Source organism: Tamandua tetradactyla, chromosome 18 (assembly GCF_023851605.1).
Source record: "Tamandua tetradactyla isolate mTamTet1 chromosome 18, mTamTet1.pri, whole genome shotgun sequence".
NCBI lineage: Eukaryota > Metazoa > Chordata > Mammalia > Pilosa > Myrmecophagidae > Tamandua > Tamandua tetradactyla.
In genome coordinates, this window is record NC_135344.1 from 74853227 (window position 1) to 74877089 (window position 23863).

The window sequence follows — 23863 nt, forward strand, 5'->3', positions numbered from 1 at the left end:
AAGAAAAAGAAATAAATTGCATCCAAATTGTAAATGAAATATAAATCTTTCACTACTTGTAGACGACATGATTCTATTTATAGAAAGTCTAAAAAAATCTACAAGAAAGCTACTAGAGCTAATAACAAATTCAGCAATGTGGCAGTGTGTAAGATCAACATGCAAAATCAGTTATGTTTTTATATACCACTAATGAGCAACCTGAGGAGGAAATCAAGAAAAAATCCTTTTATAATAGCAATAGAAAGAATAAAATATCTAAGAGTAAATTTGCACCTAAGGATGCAAAGGACTTGCACAGAGATAACTACAAAACATTGCTAAAGAAATCAAGGAAGATCTAAATTAATGGAAGGACATTCCATGTTCTTGGATTGGCAGACTAAATATTGTTAAGATGTCAATTCTACCAAAAATGATTTACAGATTCAACACAATTCCAATGAAATTCCAGCAGCTTAGGATGCAAAAACAGAAAACCAATTATCAAATTTACTTGGCAGGGTAAGGGACCCCAAAATCCAAAAAATATGTTGAAAAAGAAGAACAAAGTGGAAGGACTCACAATTCCTGGCTTTAAAGCTTATTATAAAGTTACAGTGGTCAAAAGACTATGCAACTGGCACAAGGATAAATAAATCAACCAATGGAATAAATATTAGAGTTCACAAATAGACACTCTATATCTATGGCCAATTGATTTTTAAAAATATTTTTATTAACAAATCCTCACACACAAACAGTCCATACATGGCATACAATCAAGGGTTCACAATATCATCACATAGTTGTGTATTAATCACCAGAATAATTTTTAGAACATTTGCATCACTATATGAAAAGAAACAAAAAGAAAAAAGAAAAAACCATACATCCCATACCCCTTACCCCTCCTTCTCATTGGCCACTACTATTTCAATCTACCCAATTTATTTTACCCCTTATCCCTGTTATTATTTTTTTCCATACTGTTTTTTTAATATTTTTATTGACAAATCTTCACACACATACATTCCATACATGGTGTACAATCAGTGGCTCACAGTGTCATCACATAGTTGTGCATTCATCCAGAACATCTGCATCACTCCAGAAAAAGAAATAAAAAGAAAAAAACTCATGCATCCCTTACCCCTACCTCTCATTGGCCACTAGAGCACAGACAACTGATTTTTGACAAGGGTCTCAAGTCCATTCACTTAGGAAAGAATAGTCTCTTCAATAGATGATGCTGGGAGAACTGAATATTCATATTCAAAGGAATGAAAGGGGACCCCATCTCACACCAGATACAAAAATTAACCCAACATGGATCAAAGATCTAAATACAAGAACCAGAACTATAAAACTCCTAGAAGAAAATATAGGAAAGCATCTTCAGGATCTTGTGTTAGGCAGTGCTTTACACCCAAAGCAGAAGCTTTATAAAAGAGAAAATAGATAAATGGAGCCTCACCAAAATTAAACACTTTTGTGCATCAAAGGACTTTATCACAAAAGTGATAGGATAACATACAAAATGGGAGAAAATATTTTGAAACCACATATCCAATAAATGTTTAATATCAGATTATATAAAGTAATCCTACAACTCAACAATAAAAAGACAAACAAACCAATTAAAAAAATAGACATTTTACACCCACTAGAATGGCTACTATAAAAAGTGGTTGTTGAGGTTATGGAGAAAAATTCCATTCTTTGCTAGTAGGAATGTAAAATGGGGCAGCTGCTATGGAAGACAGTTTGGTGAATCCTCAGGAAGCTAAGCATGGAGTTGTCATATGATCCAGCAATCCCACTACTAGGTATATACCCAAAGGAACTGAAAGCAGGGACTCAAACATATACTTGCACACCAATGTTGATAGCGGCATTATTCACAATTGTCAAAAGATGTAAGCAGCCCAAGTGTCCATGAATAGATAAATAAAATGTGGTATATACATACAATGGAATATTATTCAGCCATGAAAAGGATTGAAATCCTGATACATGTGACAATATGGATGAAACCTGAAGACATCATGTTGAGTACAATAAGTCAGACACAAAAGGACAATTATTATATGAGTTTATAAATACAAAATATTTGAACAAGCAAACTCATAGTGTTAAAATCTACAATATTAGTTTGCAGGGTCTGGGTAGGGGGTAGAGAATGGGGAGTTAATACTTAAATTGTACAGAATTTCTGTTTCGGTTGATTGTAAAGGTTTGGAAATGGATGGTGATAATGGCAACATGTTATTGTGAATATAATTAACAGCACTGAATTACTTTTGTGAATATGGTCAAAAGAGGGAATTTTAGATTGTATGTATGTTCCCAGAATAAAAATTAAAAGCTAAGACATAGGACTTCATAACACAATGAACCCTCTTGTAAATGATAGGCTATCATTAATAGTACAGGTATAAAAATGTTCTTTCATGAATGTACAACACTAGTACAGATGTACAAATGTATGTCACTACTACGGCTGTTAATAATAGGGTGGTATATGGGGAAAATACACTTAATGTAAAGTATGATCATAGTTAATAGTGCAATTTTAATATTACTTCATCAGTTGTAACAAAGATACCACACTAAAGCAAAGTGTCAATAATAGGGAGAGTACATGAGAATGCTGTAATTTTTACATGATTTTTCTGTAAACATACAACTTCCCTAATTAAAAAAATTATATTAAAATATTTCAGAAGTAATTATATGTATATCTGTATGTGTACATATGCATTCACATGCGTGCATGTACCTATACATACATAGATATATATACATTTACATTTGCTCACTATGTAACAACTGATGAGTTCATCTGAGTTAATTCCTCATTTCTAAGGTGGGGAAAAATAATAATATTTATCTGTTAAGATATTGTTGTGATGGGGACAACCAAATCAATAGGCCGAGCCCTCAATCTTGGGGTTTGTTCATATGAAACATCCTGGCAAAGGACAGGCTAAGCCTACTTAAAATTAGGCCTAAGAGTCACCCCCAGAGAATCTCTTTTGTTGCTCAGATGTGGTCCCTCGCTCTTTCATCAACATGGCAAGTAAACTCACTGCCCTCCCCCTCTCTACGTGGAACATGACGCCCAGGGGTGTAAACCTCCCTGGCAACGTGGGACAGAAATCCTACAATGAGCTGGGACTCTGTATCAAGGGATTGAGAAAACCTTCTTGCCAAAGCGGGGGAAGAGAGAAAGGAGACAAAATAAAGTGTCAATGGCTGAGAGGTTTCAAACAGTCGGGAGGTTATCCTGGAGGTTATTCTTATGCGTTATATAGCTCTTGCCTTTTTAGCTTATGGTGTATTAGAGTGGCTAGAGGGAAGTACCTGAAATTGTAGAGCTGTGTTTCAGTAGCCATGTTTCTTGAAGATGATTGCATAATGATATAGCTTTTGCAATGTGACTGTGTGATTGTGAGAACCTTGTGTCTGATGCTCCTTTTATCTATGGATTGGACAGATGAGTAAAAAACACGGATAAGAAATAAACAAATAATAGGGGGAACAAAGATAAAAATAAATTAACTAGATTGAAATACCAGTGGTCAATGAAGGGAGGGGTAAAGGGTATAGCATGTACAAGTTTTTTCTTTATTTCTTTTTTATTTCTTTTGCTGGAGAGATGCAAATGTTCCAAAAACAGATCATGGTGATGAATACACAACTATGTGATGATATTGTGAGCCATTGATTGTAACCATGTCAAGAATGTTTGCATGTCAACAATGTTCATATGTTTGTTTGTTGTTTACAATAAAAATATTTTTAAAAGATATTGTTGTGAATGATTGTAAAAATATTTGTGAAATGTGAGAGCTAACGTTCAAACATCAATACTAACGATGCAAAGGCTCGCTTTCCCCCACCTCTTCTCTGCACCGTGCCTGTAAGGACAACAAATAATGGACACTGTGGCACTCCCAGAGATAGAACCTGTGTCCTATATTTAAATTCCAGGCTTCCAAGAAAAATCTCAGGAAAGACACTATTAATTGCAAATCAAATACAGAGAACACTTCACTAAAAAGAAAGATGTAACAATTTTATAGAGGCACACCTTAGCCATTGCATTTTCCAAATTGTTATGGCATAACCCATCTTAAAGAAAATTGTGACTGCAATATTTAGAAATCCATCCCTAACAATATAATGTACTCTCATCCTTAGAACGTCTGTGACTAATATCCTATTTTTCAAACTTGGCTTTGGCTGGCATTCTATAAAATTTAACTTATACTTTAGCATCACAGTAAGCTTCTGGATTATAGGGGCTATATCTATTTTTGCTTACTGTTATATTACCAGTTCCCAACACAGTGTTTGGAAAGAACAGCTGCCTCATAAATACTGGTAAACAAATGGATCAATCAATCAGCACTTTACCCAGGTCCACTATTCAATGAACTTCGATCTTCTTACAGTAGAGTTTTCCCATGAATAAATGATGGAACTTATTCTTTCCGATTCTGTGAGGGAGCTACACCCAATGTCAAAAACTCAGCATGAACTTCTGGCCCACAAATATTTTTCAATTTCCTAGGTAACCACCCCTCCAATCTCATGCCCCCTTCCAACTAGCTGATTCCCGGTTCCTAAGCACAGCTTTAATAGTGGACCTCCTTATCCCCTGCTGCATGTCCGTGGCCTATAAAAAGCCTTTGTAGAAGCTCCAGCTGCTGAATATTTGATGAGCAACATATGGTTGAATGATAGAATCAGCTATTGGTATTCAAAGACAAATGTACTCCAAAGGGAAAGGACCTCAGCAGCCTGCTCAGCTCCTTCATTTGGGACGAGTGTTTGCCAGGCACTTTCTTTCATGAGAAGTAGACAGCCCAGCCTGCATCCAGGCGCTGACCTACCTGATAACCTGACTGCTGGGTGGGCCTAGCAATAAGCAATCAATGAATCCTCACCTCTTACACAGCCTCCTGGCAAGTCATTGTCGAGCAAAGATTGTGAGGTCAGTACATGGGCAAAGACCAGATGTCCTTGTCCTCCAGTAAAAGCATATTTGCTGGGGTCTCCAAGCTGTCTGTCCTTAGCTCGCCGTCGGCCACGTCCTCTGCACACTCTGACCTGACCTCTTTCTCAGTCTCAGTATATGATAAAAGCACCTATGGTCTGTGTAAACCATTTGGTTCTGCAGGGAAAGATGTGCAACCCCTCATAAAGGGATCTGGAGCACTGGTGATTGCTCTCCAGGCTGGGGGGAAAGAGGAGGGCAGAGGCCAGCTTGGTGACTTGGAACCTCTCCAGATCACACACGCATGCACACACACACTCAACACACACGCATTCACAGCCTCACTGACCCTACTGTCAGCACCCAGGCTCTGGGAGGAGACCAGACTTGGGCACACAGCCAGAGTCCACTAGCAGCAAAGCCATGAACCACCTCTTAACACTGGACAGCCTCGCTCCAGACTGCAAAGAGACCACTGGTGATGGAACCCCGGACGCTGCAGATGTGCAGAGCAGTCACAAGCTGAAATGCAGAGAAGGACTGTAGGCCAAACTAATTAAACATAATAATAAAGGGAGGAAGGGAGGGAGGGAGGGAGGGGAAGGGAGGACTAAAGGGCGATATGTAAGATTCAGAGGACCAGTCACTATTATTTACGGATCAAATGCCAAGTTCATTGTCTGGCACACTTTAGGCATTCATATAATGCTTATTTAGTAGGAAAAAAACGCATATTTTGTGTCAGTATCTTCAGGGCACTTATTTCTCTTGCCTGCTTAATGCTGAAGAAATACACCGAAAAAGTGGTTTAAAGTATAGTAATTCTCTACTTTGACGCCTTAAGGCAAGTGACTGGGCATGTACAATCTTTACATGTAGTTTTACTCTATATGAATTTTGAAATAAAGTAAAGAAGAATGAGGAAAGAGTATCTAAATAACTGATTTCCATTATAAACTTTCACACATTGAATCAACGTTAAGAATTGTTAGTTTCAGGAGCGTTTCTCAGTTTCCTGATACTCTCTCCCAAACAAGGATGCTGTAAGAATTAAATGGGTGACTGGCATACAGCAAACCCTACATACGTTACCTCCTTATTTTTCTTACACTTGATGATTACCGTTGTTTGAAAGCTAAATGGAAGTGTTAGCCTCAAAAGGTTCTTTTGCATTTATTTGTGCGAATATAAGTGTGTATGTTTAAGAGACAGTTACCCATGAAGGAAAGCCTATACCCTCTAACAAATGAATCATTCCGAAATTAGGCTTTTCCAGCCATTGCAGCCAGCCAGCTTTCAAAACTAAAGGAAAGTGATTCAAAATACATACCCTATGCAAGCCAAATAAAATTGGACACTTTCAGAGGGAAAATAAATTTGAAAACTTAAGTCCAGACTACAATTTCCCCTCTAGGCTCTCTCCACCCATTCAGCACCCATTACATGTTTAGTTACCTGTGGATGTGCCTTCCGCTCTGTAGGTTTCTAAATATTCTGCCCAGGAACAGAGCCAAGGGCTCTAGGGAATTTTAAGCAAAGTGCCCCAGGCAAACAGTTAATGGCAGAGCTGGATTCATGCCCAGAGGACAAAGACCTCGGCCCAACACCTTTACCTGTCCCACTGCCCAGGACAGAGGCAGAGTCAGCAGCCTGGCAGAGTCAGCACCTGTAACGGTTTGTCAAATGAATAACTAAAAGAACAATACTTTGAAGAGCTGATTGACAAACAGATCTCAATTTGAGTGAACTTAATGTTGCGCTATCATGACAGACAGCATTTAAATAAAAGGTCAAGTCATGTTGTGTATTTGGTTTATCATAGCCAAACAAAGCAGAGAGGTTGGGACTTCTGAAATCCTTTCCTCAGTAATATAATAAAATGACCCAGTGGTTCCCACACTGCGTATTATATGAGCTGCTTGAAATGTCCTCTATCTGACTGAATAGAGTATGCACCATCCCCAAAAGAACAGATAAAATAACCTAACAGATCCTCAATTAATCTATTCAGAAGTTCAAGAAATGATCATCTAATTATATTTATTAGCGTTCCTTTTGGCGTAAGCTGATATCGGTAATAAAACACATACCTAATAATTTACTCAATTAAATATTTTCTTGCCTTTTAGTTTATGACATAATAAAACATAGTTATAATAAACCTAATGGTACAAAGACTAACAGTGTTTTTAACAAAAACCAGACACAAGCAGTTTTATATATCTGCTACTATTTCCTCTCTGACGTCTAAACATGTCTTTACAAGTTACAGACCTCTTTGCCTCTTTGTGGAGGCCAATGGAACAGCACTTTCCTTTCCTCGGAGTTCCTTTAGTGGTTCTGGCCAAGTGCATCCTGGGTAAGAACCTCAGGATAAGGCCCATTTGGTGCCTGTTTCTCAGACAAATACCCACACACACACACACACACACACACACACACACACACACTGTGAAGAGCACAACTTTCTCTCAAACTAGAAGCTAAGTAGACTAAAATATCTTTTACTTCTTTATCCTCTTTAGGATAACACTGGAAAAAGTTAACAGGGTCTGCTAAAACTTTTGCTTTCTCTCCATTGTCACCAAAGCACAATGAAGCCTCTCTTCTCGTACCCCCTTCTAATTCTGACCCCACAAATGTTGGAAGGGATTCCCTATCACCAGAAAAATACGTTCTTAACAAAAACTTCTGAGTACAAACACAAGCAAGTATATCAGGGGAGTTGGCTACATCACTCGAAAGAGTAAAGCAAAGTTTATTAGGGAAAAACAACAACAAAAAAAAGGCATTTCGGAGACCCACTTCTGTCCTAACAGAGAGGAGGGAAACTCTTCTCCACAAAACCATATACTGGAAAAGCCTGAGGATGCAGGCAGTGTGCAGTTTTGATGTTAGCCCTTCTGTAACCTTACTGGCCTCAGTCAAAGCAGGGTCCACGCTCCATGGTTCACCTACTCTGGAAGGAATTGGCCATTGCAACTGAGCGGTGAGGGCTTCATAAAGATCCACAACAGGCAAAGAGAGTTTCTTTCCTTCACCCACCACCGAGAGTTGTTTTCTCATGCAGTACAGGGTTGTCCACTCCCAGAGAACATTTCAGAAAAAAAGACCACCCCAGAATGAGTCTGAGCCTTTGCGAAAAAAAGCTAATACCTTCATTAGAAATAACTGCACCCCTCAGCCTAGTTCTTCAGTCTTTGCACAATTCATCTCTGCAGCCCTTAGCTTAGCTTTTGTGTGTGTGCGCGTTTGCAACTCAACAGCCTCCAGCGTGAACTGATTAGAAAACAATACTTCTAAGATCTTATTGCTGTGGGGTGATGGTGAAGGCAGCTCAGGAAGTGCTGTGGCCTTGTGATGTGGGCAATCCCTCTTCCATTAGCCCCCAGTAAGAAAATGACCGTCTACAAACCTAAGTGGAGGAGACCTACCTTTTCACTCCAGCTATAAGAGAACACATGCACAGAGTTCGCTGGACTAAGCAAGCAACAGAAGCCATTTCCAGCAAACAGCAGATATCACACTGTAGGGAGATGTGTCTCTCTCCCATCCCAGACTAGGGGCACTTCAATGAATATATTAGGACAACATTATTGAGAGTACATGGAAAGATGCAAAACTCCCTGCTGAAAGAAACTGGAAAAGGCTCAGGACTTGGAGCATTTACAGAATCAAAACTAAGAATGTTTGTACGGCCAAGTGGGCGAAATGAGCAAGAGCTGATGCTGGCTTTGCGAGAAGGATCTCCCTGGACACAGGGAAATGGTCTGATGAAGTGGGCAGCGGATGGAAAACAGGCAACCAGACCGGCCAAAATGTCTCACTAATTAAATCTTCCCACCAGTTCTTTAATAGGAGGAAAGAACATTAATATCAGTAGCTCATGATAGAATATTCCTAGTTCTTAAGTGCATTTATACTCTAGTTAGCATGATAATAAACATTTCTTTTTTCAATGCAGGATGGAGGTTCTACCTTTTCAATAAATCATTTTTCTATGTGGCTGATTTATGGGTTCATATATAGAGACTGCTTGGCCCATGGGAAATGAGACATGGAAGTTGAGCATTTTTATTATAACTCATAACCTCAGTTAAAGTATCGCCCTAGAGCCTCTGGTCTGACCAAGCAGACTCTGCCTGACTATTATTGGCAATATTCTAGCATAAATCTAGTTACTCAATGCTTCCTTCACACGCTGCCTTCTCATCTGGGATTCACATTTCATAACAGTCTGAAGACCACATAAATCCAGGAGTCTGCAGAAAGAGGTGCCTTGATTCCACGTGGATCTGTCAAGGCATATGTGTCAACAGTACTGTTCCCATCCAAGTAAGCATTAAACTTCCTCATTTATAATGAGGAGCTGTCTCCTGGCAATTTTTTTAAATAACAAATACTCTAGTATTTTTGCCTAAAATTGACATGACTAATTTGATCACCTGTTTTCCCCCATCAAAGTTGACTCCAAACACTATAAAAATCGGACTCTCCTTAAAAGGTCAATGGTTTGCCAACATTGAGCCTATTCAAGGCAAACTCTTAAGGAAACTTCAAGAGGATAAGTTCTGATAAGCTCAGAGAAATGGCAGTATCACCCACATAAGTATATGGCTTCCAAAGATAATGACCTTCAAAAATCAACCACTCCACAAATGTGTTTGTGAGGCTACTCTAGAGAAGCTATGCTTTTCTTCACCTTTTTGGCATCTACAAAACCAAGCAGGGTGTTTTGTGAAGGGTAGTCTTCCAATTACTATTTGTTGAAAGAAATACGCAGTCACACTTCATGTGATGTATTTTTTAGATGACATGCATCATTGATCTGCACCAATACATATTGAAATAGCTCCCTTAAATATATTCCGATCACCTCTTTCTCTCCAGAGCCAGCTAATCCATCAACCAACATGCATTTATTAAGTGACCCTTTTCCCTCTTCCCCTGCAAATCCCCAGGCATTTTGTTCCACACAGGGCACGAGGTTAAGATCACGGTCTGGGAGCCAGGTGGCCTGAACTCAAATCCTGGCCCATCCATGTGGCACCATGTGACCTCAGGCTGCATAGGAACCCACCCGGAACTTGGTCTTGATCAGTGACCTTTGATAATTTCTTGTAAATAACAATAGCTTCCTCAAAGGTCGTTGTGAAAATTCAATTAATTAATGTATGCAAATAATACGTACTTAGTAGGTAGTGTTACAAGTTCCCTATCAGTGGGTAACTGAGCCAAAATGTTACTCAACAAGAAATCAGAAATAGTGGGATCTAGGGGCAGCATACTAAACATCCTGGAAGTTCTCAGCTAGACTGCCAAAGTCATACAAATGAGCAGGACACTGATGTGCAAAGAAATAAGCAGTAATGTTGTATATCAAGATAATATTAATAATATTAGCTGATTCTATTCAGCACCTGCGGTGGCCTTCTTCCACATCTCACACATCTTCATTCTTATGGTCCATGCAAGCAAAGTGTAAGTCCCCACCACACTGATCCATGGGCCGTACTCAAGGTACCACAAGGTATATAAAGCCCATCGTGTGCTGGTTAAAGAATTTAACGTCTTATCAATTTGAACTCTGTAGGCCACCTGAAGTTAATTATATGTTAGTCCATAAATGTAATAGAGTGTGGTCTCAATTCTGAATGTAAAACACACTGTTAGCAAACAGCAAGAAAAGATTAATTTCCTTTACTATGTTTCTTTTTTTTTTTGGCATGGGCAGGCACTGGGAATCGAACCTGGACCTCCGGCATGGTAGGCGAGAACTCTGCCTGCTGAGCCACTGTTGCACTGCCCTACTATGGTATTTTATGCCTCAATAAAATGTCCATCGTTGTAAGTGAAAGCAGTAAGTATTTTTAACAGTCTTAATTTCTTCAATTCCTCTTGCTCCTCTGATTCTAATCAAATCTAAAAATAGTAGACTCCCGTAGTCTGTCATATTCAAAGCTTCTGTTTCCAGAGGCCTACTGCATGCAATAAACTATTCTCTGCTGTGTGCTGCTATGCAGAATTAGATAAGCAAAGGGCTCTTTCTGTGCTCAAAAATTCTTCTAGAACTCCAGACTCTGGAACTGAATTCATTCATTTGTTCATCCATTCATCCTTTACTGAATATGCCTACGGGGCACTAGAGACTGGTCTGGGTCATGGAAATGCAGTAGTGGGCAAGAGAGCAAAATCCTTGCCATCTTGAAGTTTCCATAGTAGAAGGGCAAGAGACACACAGTCAATACATGCGTTAAAATAAGACTGTCTCATTTCAGGTGAGTCCCTAAGAGCATGAGAGATGAAGTTACTGATGGCAAACATTTTTCCATGTTTGCCACTGAATAGTATGTAAAGGACATTATTTTTCAACCAGTGGGTCCTCATCCCCTGGAGCATATAAAAACTTTAATGCTGGAGAAGCAGGGAGAGTTGGAGATGGTGGAGGCATTCCCAAGGATTTCAATGAAACCATCCTGCGAGCATGTGGCACATGATGGACTGATAGATGACTCTTGCCTGAGAAATGCAAAAGCCAAGAAAAGAGGTTGTCTACAGTAGCTGGTGCTTGCACAGTCTAGGGGGCTGGAGAGGGAAGTAATTTTGTGTTGGCTGACAGCACATTATGGATGCCTGTTTCCCTGGCCTTGGGTGTGAGTCAGTGTACGTATGTGAAAGGGAGACAGAGACAGAAGAGAGAGAGAGAGAGAGAGAGAGTAAGAATCAGCTTCTTTAGATGAAGCCAGCTAGACCAGAGAACGTTTACTGTGCAGGTCGCTCAGAATCCAATCCAGGGCCGGGCAGAATCTGCCACACAGAAGAGGTCTCCAGGGATAATCACTGGGAAATGGAATTGCTTCATAGATGTGGGTTTCAAGCCCAGCTCTTGCTAATCATTGGTTGCAAAAATAATTTCAGAAACTTATAATATTAAAAAAATAATAAGTTGGTTCATAATATAAGGAAATAAAAATGGGCAGCTGTTTTGGTTAGGGGGATAATGGAAGACCCTTCTAAGGTGGTGACATCTGAGATAAATATGAATTATGAGAAAAAGCCAATCATTTCACATCTGGGGAAAGAGCATTCCAGGCAGAGAGAACTGTGGGGGTACATTTATCCCACTCAAAACTATGTTATTTTACAACGAATAATGACTCCAATTTGTGCAACAGTGCGGATTTTGTTTAAAATCCATACCTGCTCATTAGAGCCCCACAGTGCCTGATAACCCCAGAGAACAGGGACTCCATTTACAAAGGAGAAAAGCTTGGTCCAAAGAAATGAGGTCAAGGCCAAGTTAAAATGGCAGACCGGGATTCCAAACCAAAGCGTGACTGTACCCAAGCACCTGGCAGAACTTTGGTGCTGTTGTATGTAAGCACTGAGATGCTTTCTGCCACTAAGCCTCCCCCTGCCCATGATTGCTTCTCCTGACTCCCAGTTCTCAACTCCCACTCACAGAGATCTGAAATGATGGTTCCTGCTACGGGCTTCAACACCTTAAGCCTGACTCCCAAGAATCAGGTGTCAAGGAAGATACGTAGGGCAGGAGGAACCTCGGTTGCCACCCCTCTGAGGGCCTGCAGCAAGAGGGATCCTGCAGAGGGAAAGGTTCAGCTGTGATGCCTTGCAGTGGGGTCTCGGCTGCTGGGGAACTTTGAAGCTGGGATGGCCCTTCAGAGTTTTCCAGATTGGGATCTAGGCACACTTGTGTTGACTAATCACTGAGGCTAGCCTGCCTCTCTCACTGGGGATGGCGATGGGGGACCAGCTTGTGTAAGGTAGTGTATTAGTTTCCTAGCTGCTAAAGCAAATACCATGCAATAGGTTGGCTTAAGCAATGGTAATTTACTGGTTTTGAAGCTAGAAGTCCAAAACCAAGGTGTCATCATGGTGATGTTTTCTCCCAGAAGACTGGAATTCTGGGGCTATCTGCCAGCAGTCCTTGATCTTTGGCTCTTCTGTCATGTGGCAGTGTACATGGCAGCCTCCTCTTCTGAGGCTGGCCTTTCCCTTCTCTTCTGAATTCCACAGACTTCCAGCTTCTTGGCTGCTCCCTCAGGGTTCTCTCTCTGTGGTCTTCCCTATAAGACCTTCAGGAATTGGCCTAACACCCATGCTGAACAAAGGGAACCTCATCAAAACATCTTCTTTACAAAAGTTCACACCCACAGGGATGGACTGAGTTTGAGAGCATGCTTTTCCGGAATACACACCTCCAATCCACCACAGAGCAATTACTAGGGACGGATTCATCTGTGAGCCTTCACCAGCCAGCATGGCCTGGCAACTGGGGAGTGGGTCCCTCATCCCAAAAGAGGATGAATAATGTGTGTCAGCAACCACCATACCCAGCACCCACTACTCACACCAAATACCAAGTACATACAGCATTTTAGGGAAGAGTTGACAAAGAGATTAGCATCCAGAGGAAGTCAATCTGGTTGGTAAGAGTCTAAAATCACAACCTTAGTAGTAGGAATGTTGCACCCAGTGAATAGAAGGCTAAATGGAAAGATCACCACAACCACCTCCTAATTTGTCAGTGTCCAGCAGTTTATCAATGAATAGCATAGAATGGTCTCATTTAATTCACACAACTAATAGGTCAGTGTCATGGTCAGATTCATGTGTCAGCTCGACCAGGTGGTGGTGCCCAGTTGCCTGGTCAGGCAGGCGCTGGCCTGTCTGTTGCTATGAGGACATTTCATGGACTTAAATCATGATCACCTTGGCTGCATCAACAGCTGATTGCATACAATCAGCTAAGGAGAGCGTCTTTGGCAATGAGTGATGCTTAATCTAACCACTGGAAGGCTTTTAAGGATTCAGAAGAGATAATCACTCATCCTCCTTCAGCCAACCAGCTTCTCCTGAGGGTTCATTGAGGACCTTCATTGTAGCTGCCAGCTTGTGGCCTGCCCTACAGACCTTGGACTCTACATCCCCCAGGTTATGTGAGACACTTACACATTTTATATTTACAGATATCTCCTGCTGATTCTGTTTCTCTAGAGAACCTTAGCTAACACAGTCAGTGTGCACGCAGATCCCTTCCCTAACTTGCTCCCGAATGCTGCGTCTCTCAGGCTGTCTGGACCCCTGGGTTCCCGGCAGATTACAGTGTGGGAAGATCACATAAAGCAGTACAAACAAACCTGCTTAGCCTTGGCTTGGAGACAGCACTGCTAATATCTGGGTTATCTCTGACCCTCTGGTGGCACTGAGCTTAAGATAAGCTGACATTTCTCATTTAAGCAATAATTGGGGAGGGTCTAGAATTTTACATTTAGGATGATACCAAGAACTATGACACAGAACAATACGTCTAAATAATGGGACTAAAATTCTCCACATACAGGGCACCTCTATGGACGCACTTAGAGGGAAAATTATCACACAAGTTAAAAATGCAACAGAACAAGTGACGTGTCCAGGGTTTCACCACACTTGCAGTTCAGAGGGAGGCCACGTTATCTGCACGTGGCCCCAGCAATGCCCACCAGGGCGCAAGGGTCCTTTCAGCTTTATCTTTTGCCATTCAAATCCCCCTAGTGATTTGGGTACAAGTGACTGCCTGAGAAGTGCAGAGGCTCCCGACAGTTCTTTCGATACATTCTTATCGATTCATCAGAAATGTGTATGGACGTGATTTTGAACGTTCAAGTACGTTTGACCTTGAGTGTCCCTGAAAAACTGCACTTTCTCTCCTCTTTCGGGTTTCTCTTGCAAATGTCTACTCTATGTTGGCTTCGATGGCCCTAGAACCAACCCCCACCAGAAACCCTAAAGTCGGAGACTGCAAATCATAGACTTGGAAACTTGATGGATATGAGTGTAACATATCCAAAAAAAAACGTGTGATAGCTTTCCTACAGTCTCTCTATTGTGTCATAAGCAAGCAAATATGTGAGGTTGTGTTGCCTACCAGCCAGGCTTCTTGGCACTGAAATGCAGGAAGGAGGAAAATAAATAATAACAATCCTATTCGGACAACTCACTGGGAGGTGCGTGTGGGTCTGCCTTCTGAGCAGGCACCCTCCCCACCTCCCCTGCAGAGTACAGCACAGGAAGACATCCTGGTACTGGGGTTTCATTTGTGCACTGACCTTGTAACATTTTCTCATAAAACTGCTCCCAGGTTGATTCAGGATATATCTTTATAAATAGAAGATTTGCTTTATGCTCTTGATTTTATGCTTCCCTGAACACTGCCCTTGCAACTCTTGGGTGTGAATCAACTGCCTATTGTTTGCTTGAATTGAGCATCCATCCCTTCCCTTCAGAGACAGAGACTCCCTGGCAAGAGGGCAGGGCTGAGTAGCTAGGGAAGAAGGAAAAAGGCAGGGGGTTCTCTACATAGGAAGGGGTATATCACAATGATCTTATTTCTAAATAAAAACAATAGGGAGACACAACTCAACATAACAGCAATAGATAATTTTATTGAACAGGCACAGGTAATTATTTTTAAGGTATTTTATTCTGAATGTGCATATAACCCTCCCTTTCTTGGAAAAATGAGCTCCAAGCCATGAAACAGGTATTGCCTGTAGGTTACAACCTTATTTCTGAAGCCATAAAACTATTCTGTTTAAATGTCTTGATTTATGTTGAATTCTTTAGGCATGAGGCTGCGGTTGATGTGGCCAGTTGACAATGAGTTTTCAGTTTAATGGGGACTTGCATAAATCCACACTTCTCCAACCTTTCTTAACTTTGTGAATTAAGGATTTAAGTGACCTAGCAGAGCTATTATTTAGATCCTTCCTGAGACAGGAAAATCCATAAAGCATCACAGTACTAACAAACTAACCAAAATTTTATAGCAAATGGGGACATTGGGAAAGGCAGAGTTCATTATTTGTTGCTCTGCAAAAACCAAGGTCTTCTTGTCCTAGAGAGTCCATCCTTAACAAGGAAATCCACCATGAGTTGGCAACCTCTGCTAATGGCCTTTCCAATATTACTCCAAGTTGGGTCAAACACAGCTTCCTTTCCCTGCCATGTAATAATAGGTCCACAACAGTTACCTAAGACATCTGACAGTTTTTATTTCTCTCAATTGCATTGTTTGGAAAACAGTTTATTGAATTAATTCAGTTGTTTAATTTTTAGACTTGAGGAAGACATCAAATAAACATGAAATAATTTCACAAAAACAGACCATGTCTCCTAATCAGAGCTTCAGAACTTATTGTCACCATGTTTTGGTATGCCTTGAGGTTCATGTAGCACAAGGGAAAAGGATCTACACTTTTGTAGACCCCAACTGATGTGTGATCACATAATGACTGGAATCTACTTCCAGCCACGTTCTCCCGATCAGTGACTTAGAAATGTAAGCCACCTGCTTGCCTCTTCTCCAGTGGCCACCATATCCATCCCAGCTATCCAATACGTAAATGCACATACCAGTGTTGCCACATCATCTGCCTTATTTGATTGATAATCCTTGCAACTAGTCTTAACTATCCACATCATTCCAGGTATATGGCCAAGCCTTCCAGAAAGACCTAACAGGGAATGTATGCAGGGAGAACAGCTGTGCAAGTGACAAAACCAGGTACACAACCAGGTACCCCAACACACTGCACACAGCTGTTCTTGACCAGCCCTGCCACAGATCCCATCCCTCCCATTGGATGAAGACAAATCTAGGAAGCTCAGCCCACACATCCAGACTACATAAAACTCTGTGGAATGGAACAGTAAACATCTCTTACCTTGCATTGTTGCTTTTGTTGGTTCTGAGAACAGGGGAATGAGCAAGAGGTAGATAAGGTAGACGAATGAGAGCCCATTGTACCGGAAAGCACACGCTGTAAGTGGGAAGAGAAGAGAAAGAGGATGTCATTGATAATGGCTAATAGAACAAGGTGTGCTCAACGACTTTGGAATGATGGTGTCAGGTGCCTCTGGATCAAATAATCAAAAAACTCATAACTGCCTAAATAGACGTATCAAGCTCAAAGTCATAATTGAGCATTTATCCTGTGTTCAGATAAATGCATTATTAAAATACATGTTACCTGCTCTTAAGCTCTCACCAGACTCAGCAATCTCACTTCTTATGGTATACCCAAAGAACTGAAAGCAGGGACTTGGACAGATTTGTACACGAATGTTCACAGCGACATTATTCACAATTGTGACAAGGTGGAAGCAGCCTGGTACACATCAGCAGGTGAACAGATAAACGAAATATGGTACGCACACAAAACGGTAGGCTATTCGGCTGTAAAAAGGAATGAGGTGCTGGCACACGCTTCAGCAAAGGTGATCCTGAAGACATCATATTGAGTGAAATAAGTCAGACGCAAAAGGACAAATACTGTATGATCCTACTTATATGAAATACCTAGAAAAAGCAAAGTTCATAGAGACAGACAGTAGATTATAGATTACCAGGACTGCAGGGCAGGGAAGGGAGTTATTATTTAATGGGGGCAGAGTTTATTATTTAATGGGGGTAGAGTTTCTGCTCGATGAAAAAGCTGGAGCAATGGATATTGGTGAAGGGAGCACAATATTGTGACTAATTAACACTACTGGATTGTACACTTGAAAGTAGTTAAAATGGAAAATTATAAGGTGTGATACAGTTACTACAATAAAAAGTGTTTTTTAATCTCTCCAGGAATGCAAAACCAACATACCCAAATGAAGACAGGATATAATTATTCCTAAATTAAGCTGAGCAGATTGAATACAGAGAGCAGAAGAATCAATAAAGGTTTGAGACAGGCAAGTACAGCTGTCAATGGATGAAGCGAGACTTAAGAGAAAGAAGAGAGAAGAAAAACATTTGTTAAATGTCATATGTTGGTGCTTTCTACAAATTATTTCATTTAATCCTCATTTTATAAGCCAGGACACCAGGGGTCAGAGACATTCAGTAACTCCAGGCTAGGATGGACTGAGCGAGAATCTAAATCTGCATCCAAAGCCCTCGCTGCCTCCACTGTATCACTATATTAAAGGAAACACGGATTTCAGAAGACGCCTGTGGTGACTGCATCCCCTCTCTAGGTTCCCACGTTCTCACCAGGAAACTGTGCATAGAAGTGATCCCTAGGGCAACAGTGGCTCAGTGGCAGAGTTCTCATCTGCCATGCCAGAGCCCAAGAGGTTCAGTTCCCAGTGCCTGCCCATGCAAAAAAAAAAAAAAAAGAAAGAAAGAAAAAAGTGATCTCTGCCTCACGGCCATACTATGAGAAACAAATGCAATGCCACACTGAAAACACCTGGCTGGGGGTCTTAGACATACAATCCCCGAGACCTGAACAATGATAATTATCCCCATTATTTAGATGGAAGCAAGTGTTCTCTTTTCCATGTGGAGGGAAAATGAATAGTGGCAACGGTAGGTGGGCTGGCTTCCTGGGAAGCAGGAATCACGGTACGAGAGAGGGCTTGAAGCAGTGCAGTAGTGAGAGTAACTTGGAAGGGTGAGTTCAGAGTCAGGACAACACGGCGCCCACAGAGAAGAACCTGGCTTAGCAGCAGTGCCTGCCTCTGCACCGGCCCCAGACACTCCACAATAATCAAAGCATGTGGGATCCAGAGAGGGATGGGTGTGCGTGGGAAGAGGACCCAAAAAAAAATGTCTGTCATCACCAAGGAGCCACGTACTTATCTGTAGCTTGGTACACGCCACCATCGACGTGCCCAACCTCCTTTACTAACAATCCAAAGCAGCAAGAAATTTTCACATGTTCAACTGGAGCCACAGCAAAACGTACAAATGAGGCACCATAAAAAAAGGCAAACATCTGTTTTCCGCTTTTCCTTTTTCTCTTCTTATTTCTCATCCAGAATCGACATTTCTCATACAACCATCCAGAGACATTTTGTTATTCAGTCAGTCAACAAATAAGCATTGGGTGCTTACGGAGTGCTAGGTCCTACTCTAGGTGGCTGGTGTGCATCAGAGAACAGGAGAAGGTGACGGTGCCCGGGGAGCTTGCATTCGGGAGGGGAGATGGAAGATGACAGCATGCACAGTTCAAAGCAGATTACGTGGTGTGCAGGAAGGTAAGTCCTATGGAAACAAGAAGGAGAGTGGGATTGTGGGGTGGGAGTGTGTGGCGTGGGGTGGCAAGCTGCAGTGGGTCTTAGGAGGAATTAAGGAGACCTCCTAGAGAAGGTGGCAGTTGATGCCAAGCAATGCTCATGGAAGAACGTTCCAGCAGAGTGAAGGTCCAAGCAAAATAGAGCAAAGCATTCAAGCAGGGAGTAGTTGCTGGGCCCCAAGGGGTTTAAAGTCTTATCTTACAGGACTTACAGGGGAAAGTGTTTCTGCCTCTGTGTGTGTGTGGAGGGGTGTCATTTAGCTAACTGTCTTCCCCCACGGGCTGAGTTAGCGGGCCCGGCTCCTGGGCAGGCTCACAGCTCCACTTCCCACCTACACTCCCACTGCTCTCTGTGTTCCCGCCTGGCTGTGACCACGAGCTTTGCTGCCTCCTGCCTCTGAGCCTCTGCATCTGCCGTTCCCTCTGAGTGGAACACCTGCATTCAGGCTATTCCTGCATCACTCGCGAGCACCTCCTTTAGGGCATTTCTCACTCAATGCGTCTTTATTTGTCTATAGGCCGATGCGGTGTTGGGGATTGAATCATGTCCCTCATAAAGGAAAAGTTCAGTCTGTCATGGTGAGGTTCATGTATCAACTTGGCCAGGTGGTAGTACCTGTCTGTCTGGTTGGGCAAGTGCTGGCCTGTCTGTTGCGATGAGGACATTTCATAGAATTAGATCATGATCATGTCAGCTGCATCCACAGCTGATTCCATTTGTAATCAGCCAAGGGGAGTGTCTTCTGCAGTGAGTGATGTTTAATCTGATCACTGGAAGCCTTTTAAGGAAGATTCAGAAGAGACAGGCACTCTTCCTTCTTTGGCCAGTGAGCCTCTCCTGTGAAGTTCATCCAGACCCTCCATCGGAATCGTTGGCTTCACAGCCTGCCCTGCAGATTTTGGACTCTGTGTTCCCACGGTCACATGAGACGCCTCTATAAATTTTCTATTTGCAAGTGTTCCCTGTTGATTCTGTTTCTCTAGAAAACCCTAACTAATACAAGGTCCTAGTCCACATTTCTGGGTTGGGAGTCCATTTGCAAATGGGACCTTTGAGATGTTACTGTCAGTTAAGGTGTGATCTCCTTGTGACTAGGGTCTTTGAAGCTCCTGTTTAGGAGATGCCAAATGGAATCAGCCCGGGCTTTAATCCATGTGCTGGAATTCTTGCAATTAGAGGAAATCTAGACTCAGACACAGACGACTGAGTGGGGGATGGAGAAGCCAGCAGGAGAAGCCAGGTGACAGAGGCAGAGACGGACTCCCTGGCACCCCAAGGATGGCAGCAAGGATGCTACACACTCTGGGAGAAGGTGTGGCATGTCGAGACCTGAATGTTGGATTTCTGCCCTCCAGATCTGTGAGCCAATAAATCCCTGTCCTTTAAGCCAACCCACTGGGTGGCACCTGTCATGGCAGCCCTGGCAGGATCTGGTGGGTGGGGAAAGAATGTGGCCATCTCCATTCCGTCCAGCGTCCAGGACTGCATCTACTCCACAGCTGGCGCTCATGCTAATAAAATGAATACATGAGTGAAGGAGCGACTGCAAACGGAATGAAAAGGCCTTGAGGCCATCTAAAAAGAAAACACAGGTGTCCAGGTGTACAGTATTTCCGTTGGAGGGAAGCATCACAACTGACGCTGCTCAAAATAAACATGTAATCCACAAGAGGTTTTCTTAGAGGTTCTTTTCATTTGTAATGTTAGAGCGCATTGATGGGGCAGCAAAATCACATACATTTGTGAATTTCTGGGTAAAGAACAAAATAAAAATCAGGTGCATGGTGCTATCATTTTGAAGTGCATTCCAATGGCTCTTACCTGCCACTAATTTATATTCAGAGCAGCTCACACCGACGGGCTTGCTCTGAGTCAGGCCCTGATGGGTGAGCTTCTTGCAGATCAGTTCAGGCTACTACATCCTCACTTTACAGGTACTGTCACTGTTCTTTCCTCCACAGGGGTACATGTCGGTGGCATGGCTGAGCAGCAGAGCTGCACTGAGTCTGCACTGTCCCTGAATGCCATCCCGCCTCCCCAATTCAACATCAGGGCCCCACGAGGCCAGGGGCAATGCCGCAGGCACTGAGCTGAGACCCTCTGCCCTCAGCACCCCACCTTCCTTGCACCTAACAGCAAACGCTCTGTATTTTGTTTCAATGCTCTATAGCCTCGTTCTGTAAGCCTGCCTATGACGCATGATCAAAATGTGTGCACAGAGGAAATCTCCGAGGTCTAACGGTGGAGGAGAGAGAGGGAGCCCATTCTTTGGTTTCTCAGATCACAACTATTTTTGTTACCATCATTTATCGCAAAGTCCAAGGAGCTTAAAGAAGAGGGCAAGGATGACACGGTGTGGTAGGCAGCCACAAAAACGTCCCAGCTCCTGGCATCTGCACCCTGTGTAATTCCCTCCCCTGAGGGTCCCGCATCTCATGAGCTGGATACAGTAAAGGTCCTGGCTGTCACTCCAAAGTCATGTTACAAAAGGGCTGTGGCTGTCACCCTGGATACCCCCCTCCCTTACCGTGCAGCTAGCTGCCCAATGGAAAGGCCCAGGTGGCAGGGAACAGAGGCCCCCAGCCAGCGTCCAGCAAGGACTGGAGGTTGGCAAGAACCTCATGAGTTCCCTGGGGAGCAGACTGCCCCCAGACCCACCTCGATAGGACTGCACACCACCTGGACTGCAGACTCAGGAGGGACCCTGAGCCAGAGGCACCCAGCCAAGCCACACCCAGAATCCTCACTCCCAGAAACTGTGAGATTGTGTTTTCTGTTTTAAGCCGCTAAACATTTGGAGAATTTGTATACAGCTATTGATAACTAATAAGCGAATATTCCAACTTAAAAAAAAATCACAGCAACTTCAAAAATACAATTTATTTCATTTTTGTCTGGAATGATCTCATCTAACCAACAACATCAGCCAAAAAAGCCAAATTTCCTCCTTTACTTTCTATAAGTGAAGTTGCTACTGAGGGGTTATCCAGGTTTACAGCAGCTTCGAAGAGCACGTCTAAGTGAGATATCCCCAACTAAGGCAAAATATGCCTTCGAACTTAGCAACAAGGCACAATCGAGCTCGGTAGCCTTAGAAGGCAAATAGTAACTCCTCCTTTAACAAGCGTGATCTTGTACTAAAAGGACATTCATTACTTTTCATAATAAGCCATCATATTTCTGGCTGCACAATTTCCCTGCAAACCCACAGCTCTATGCGGTCTGCTAAGCCATCTGCCAGACTCATGTCCAGAAAGCTGGTAGCCACGACCTCTGTCCTCTGTCTCCAGAAGTTTAGAGTTGACAAAGTAATAAAATATAAAAATAAATAAATAAATAAAACAGCAAGGTGCTCAAAGAAAAAGGATTCTTTGCTTGAGCTACAAGTGCCCTGAAGTTTCTACTAATCCTACCTGATTTAACCATCCAAAATTATATGGAAATTTCCCCAGAAGGATGACAACAGTTGACAGTAAGTTCCCAAACAAAAGATCTTGCCCAGATCAAGAGATTTCACAATTTCAAACTGTGAAATAACAGGTTGTCACAAGAAGTGCTTTATAAACATCAGCGCTGCCATCTGAACAGTGAGCATGTGAAATGACCTCACAAATGTACTTCATTTTGTAAAGATGAAAGCTGGCATACAGTTTTAGAAAAACACTTCAAGCATGAAAAATGATAGTTGTGACAGCTAAGCATCCTTTGATAGAGAAAGCAGGAAAATCTCTTGCAAATATGAAATTTGTAAATATTAAAAGTACACTGGTGCTGCAAAACATTTACATTTATTTTCCTATTACTGCAATATGATCACAGAGAGGCTTAGGTACACTAATTTTCCTATCTATAACGGTTCAAGGTAATGATTTTAGGTTATGTAAGTGCTCTCAGAGCTGAAATTTTAGCAAGATTTAACCTATTTTCTTCATGCTCTTTAGAAGGTCAAATAATGTTTTATTATAAATGGCTTTGGAAACAATGCCTTACATGCTCAGAACCTCTACTTCAACTAATACATTTTAAACGTGCTTTATTGCCTCAAAGAGCGTTGTTTATTTTAACAGTTGCCAGAACAGTAGATATATATTACTGAGAACAAACTTCAATACTCAGTGGTAAAACAGCTCTGTCAATCCAGTGACTGTAGAATCCTTATGGTTTTACTTCTAATATTTTTCTTTCTGCACTCTGAAGTAATCAATTGCTTTTAAAATGATGTCCTCTCAAAATTTTGATTATTTTATGAAGAGCATTACCAGGAGAAACAGTTGCAGAATATCTCCAGTGGAGCAGGAAAAAATTAAACAATCATAGCCTTTCCTTAGGTGACAAAACTATCACAGAAATGAGGGGCAGCAAAAAGGCTGCTCTGTTACCGAATTCATTGTCTATTTGAGTAGAATTCATCTCCCATATGCTCTCTTGTGTTTAACATCCTGCTAAAATTACAGATGTCTCAAATGGCCATGCTATACAGAGGAAACGGTCAGGGCGCTGATAATCTCTTCTTTATCTCTGACTTCCATACTCACCACAGGTCTTGTCCCAAGGATTTCCTTCCAAAACGTACAGAGCTTATTTCAAGAAAGGTTACACCAGACAGTATCTGCACAACAGTTAAGCCATATGTCTGCATCCCGTGGTGGATTGAATTAGCCCCCATAAAGTCCTAACCCCTCATCCTGAGGGCATGGGTATATCCAGATGAGGCCAAGCTGAATCGAGATGGGCTTTGACCCAATATGGCAGAAGTCCTTAGAATCTGAGGAAACTCAGATGCAGTCAGTTAGTTGAAGC

General features: G+C 42.0%; 1 protein-coding gene across 12 annotated transcripts in view; it reads right to left on the bottom strand.

Annotated features, from left to right (window-relative positions):
• The window catches only part of PIEZO2 (piezo type mechanosensitive ion channel component 2), a 562484-nt gene that overhangs the window by 443158 nt on the left and 95463 nt on the right, over window positions 1-23863 (bottom strand). For all 12 annotated transcript variants that reach the window (XM_077135993.1, XM_077135995.1, XM_077135992.1 and 9 more), the window contains exon 2: window positions 16714-16809. In XM_077135993.1, coding sequence (XP_076992108.1) covers window positions 16714-16809 — 96 coding nt within the window. The remainder of the gene's footprint in view (window positions 1-16713; window positions 16810-23863) is intronic.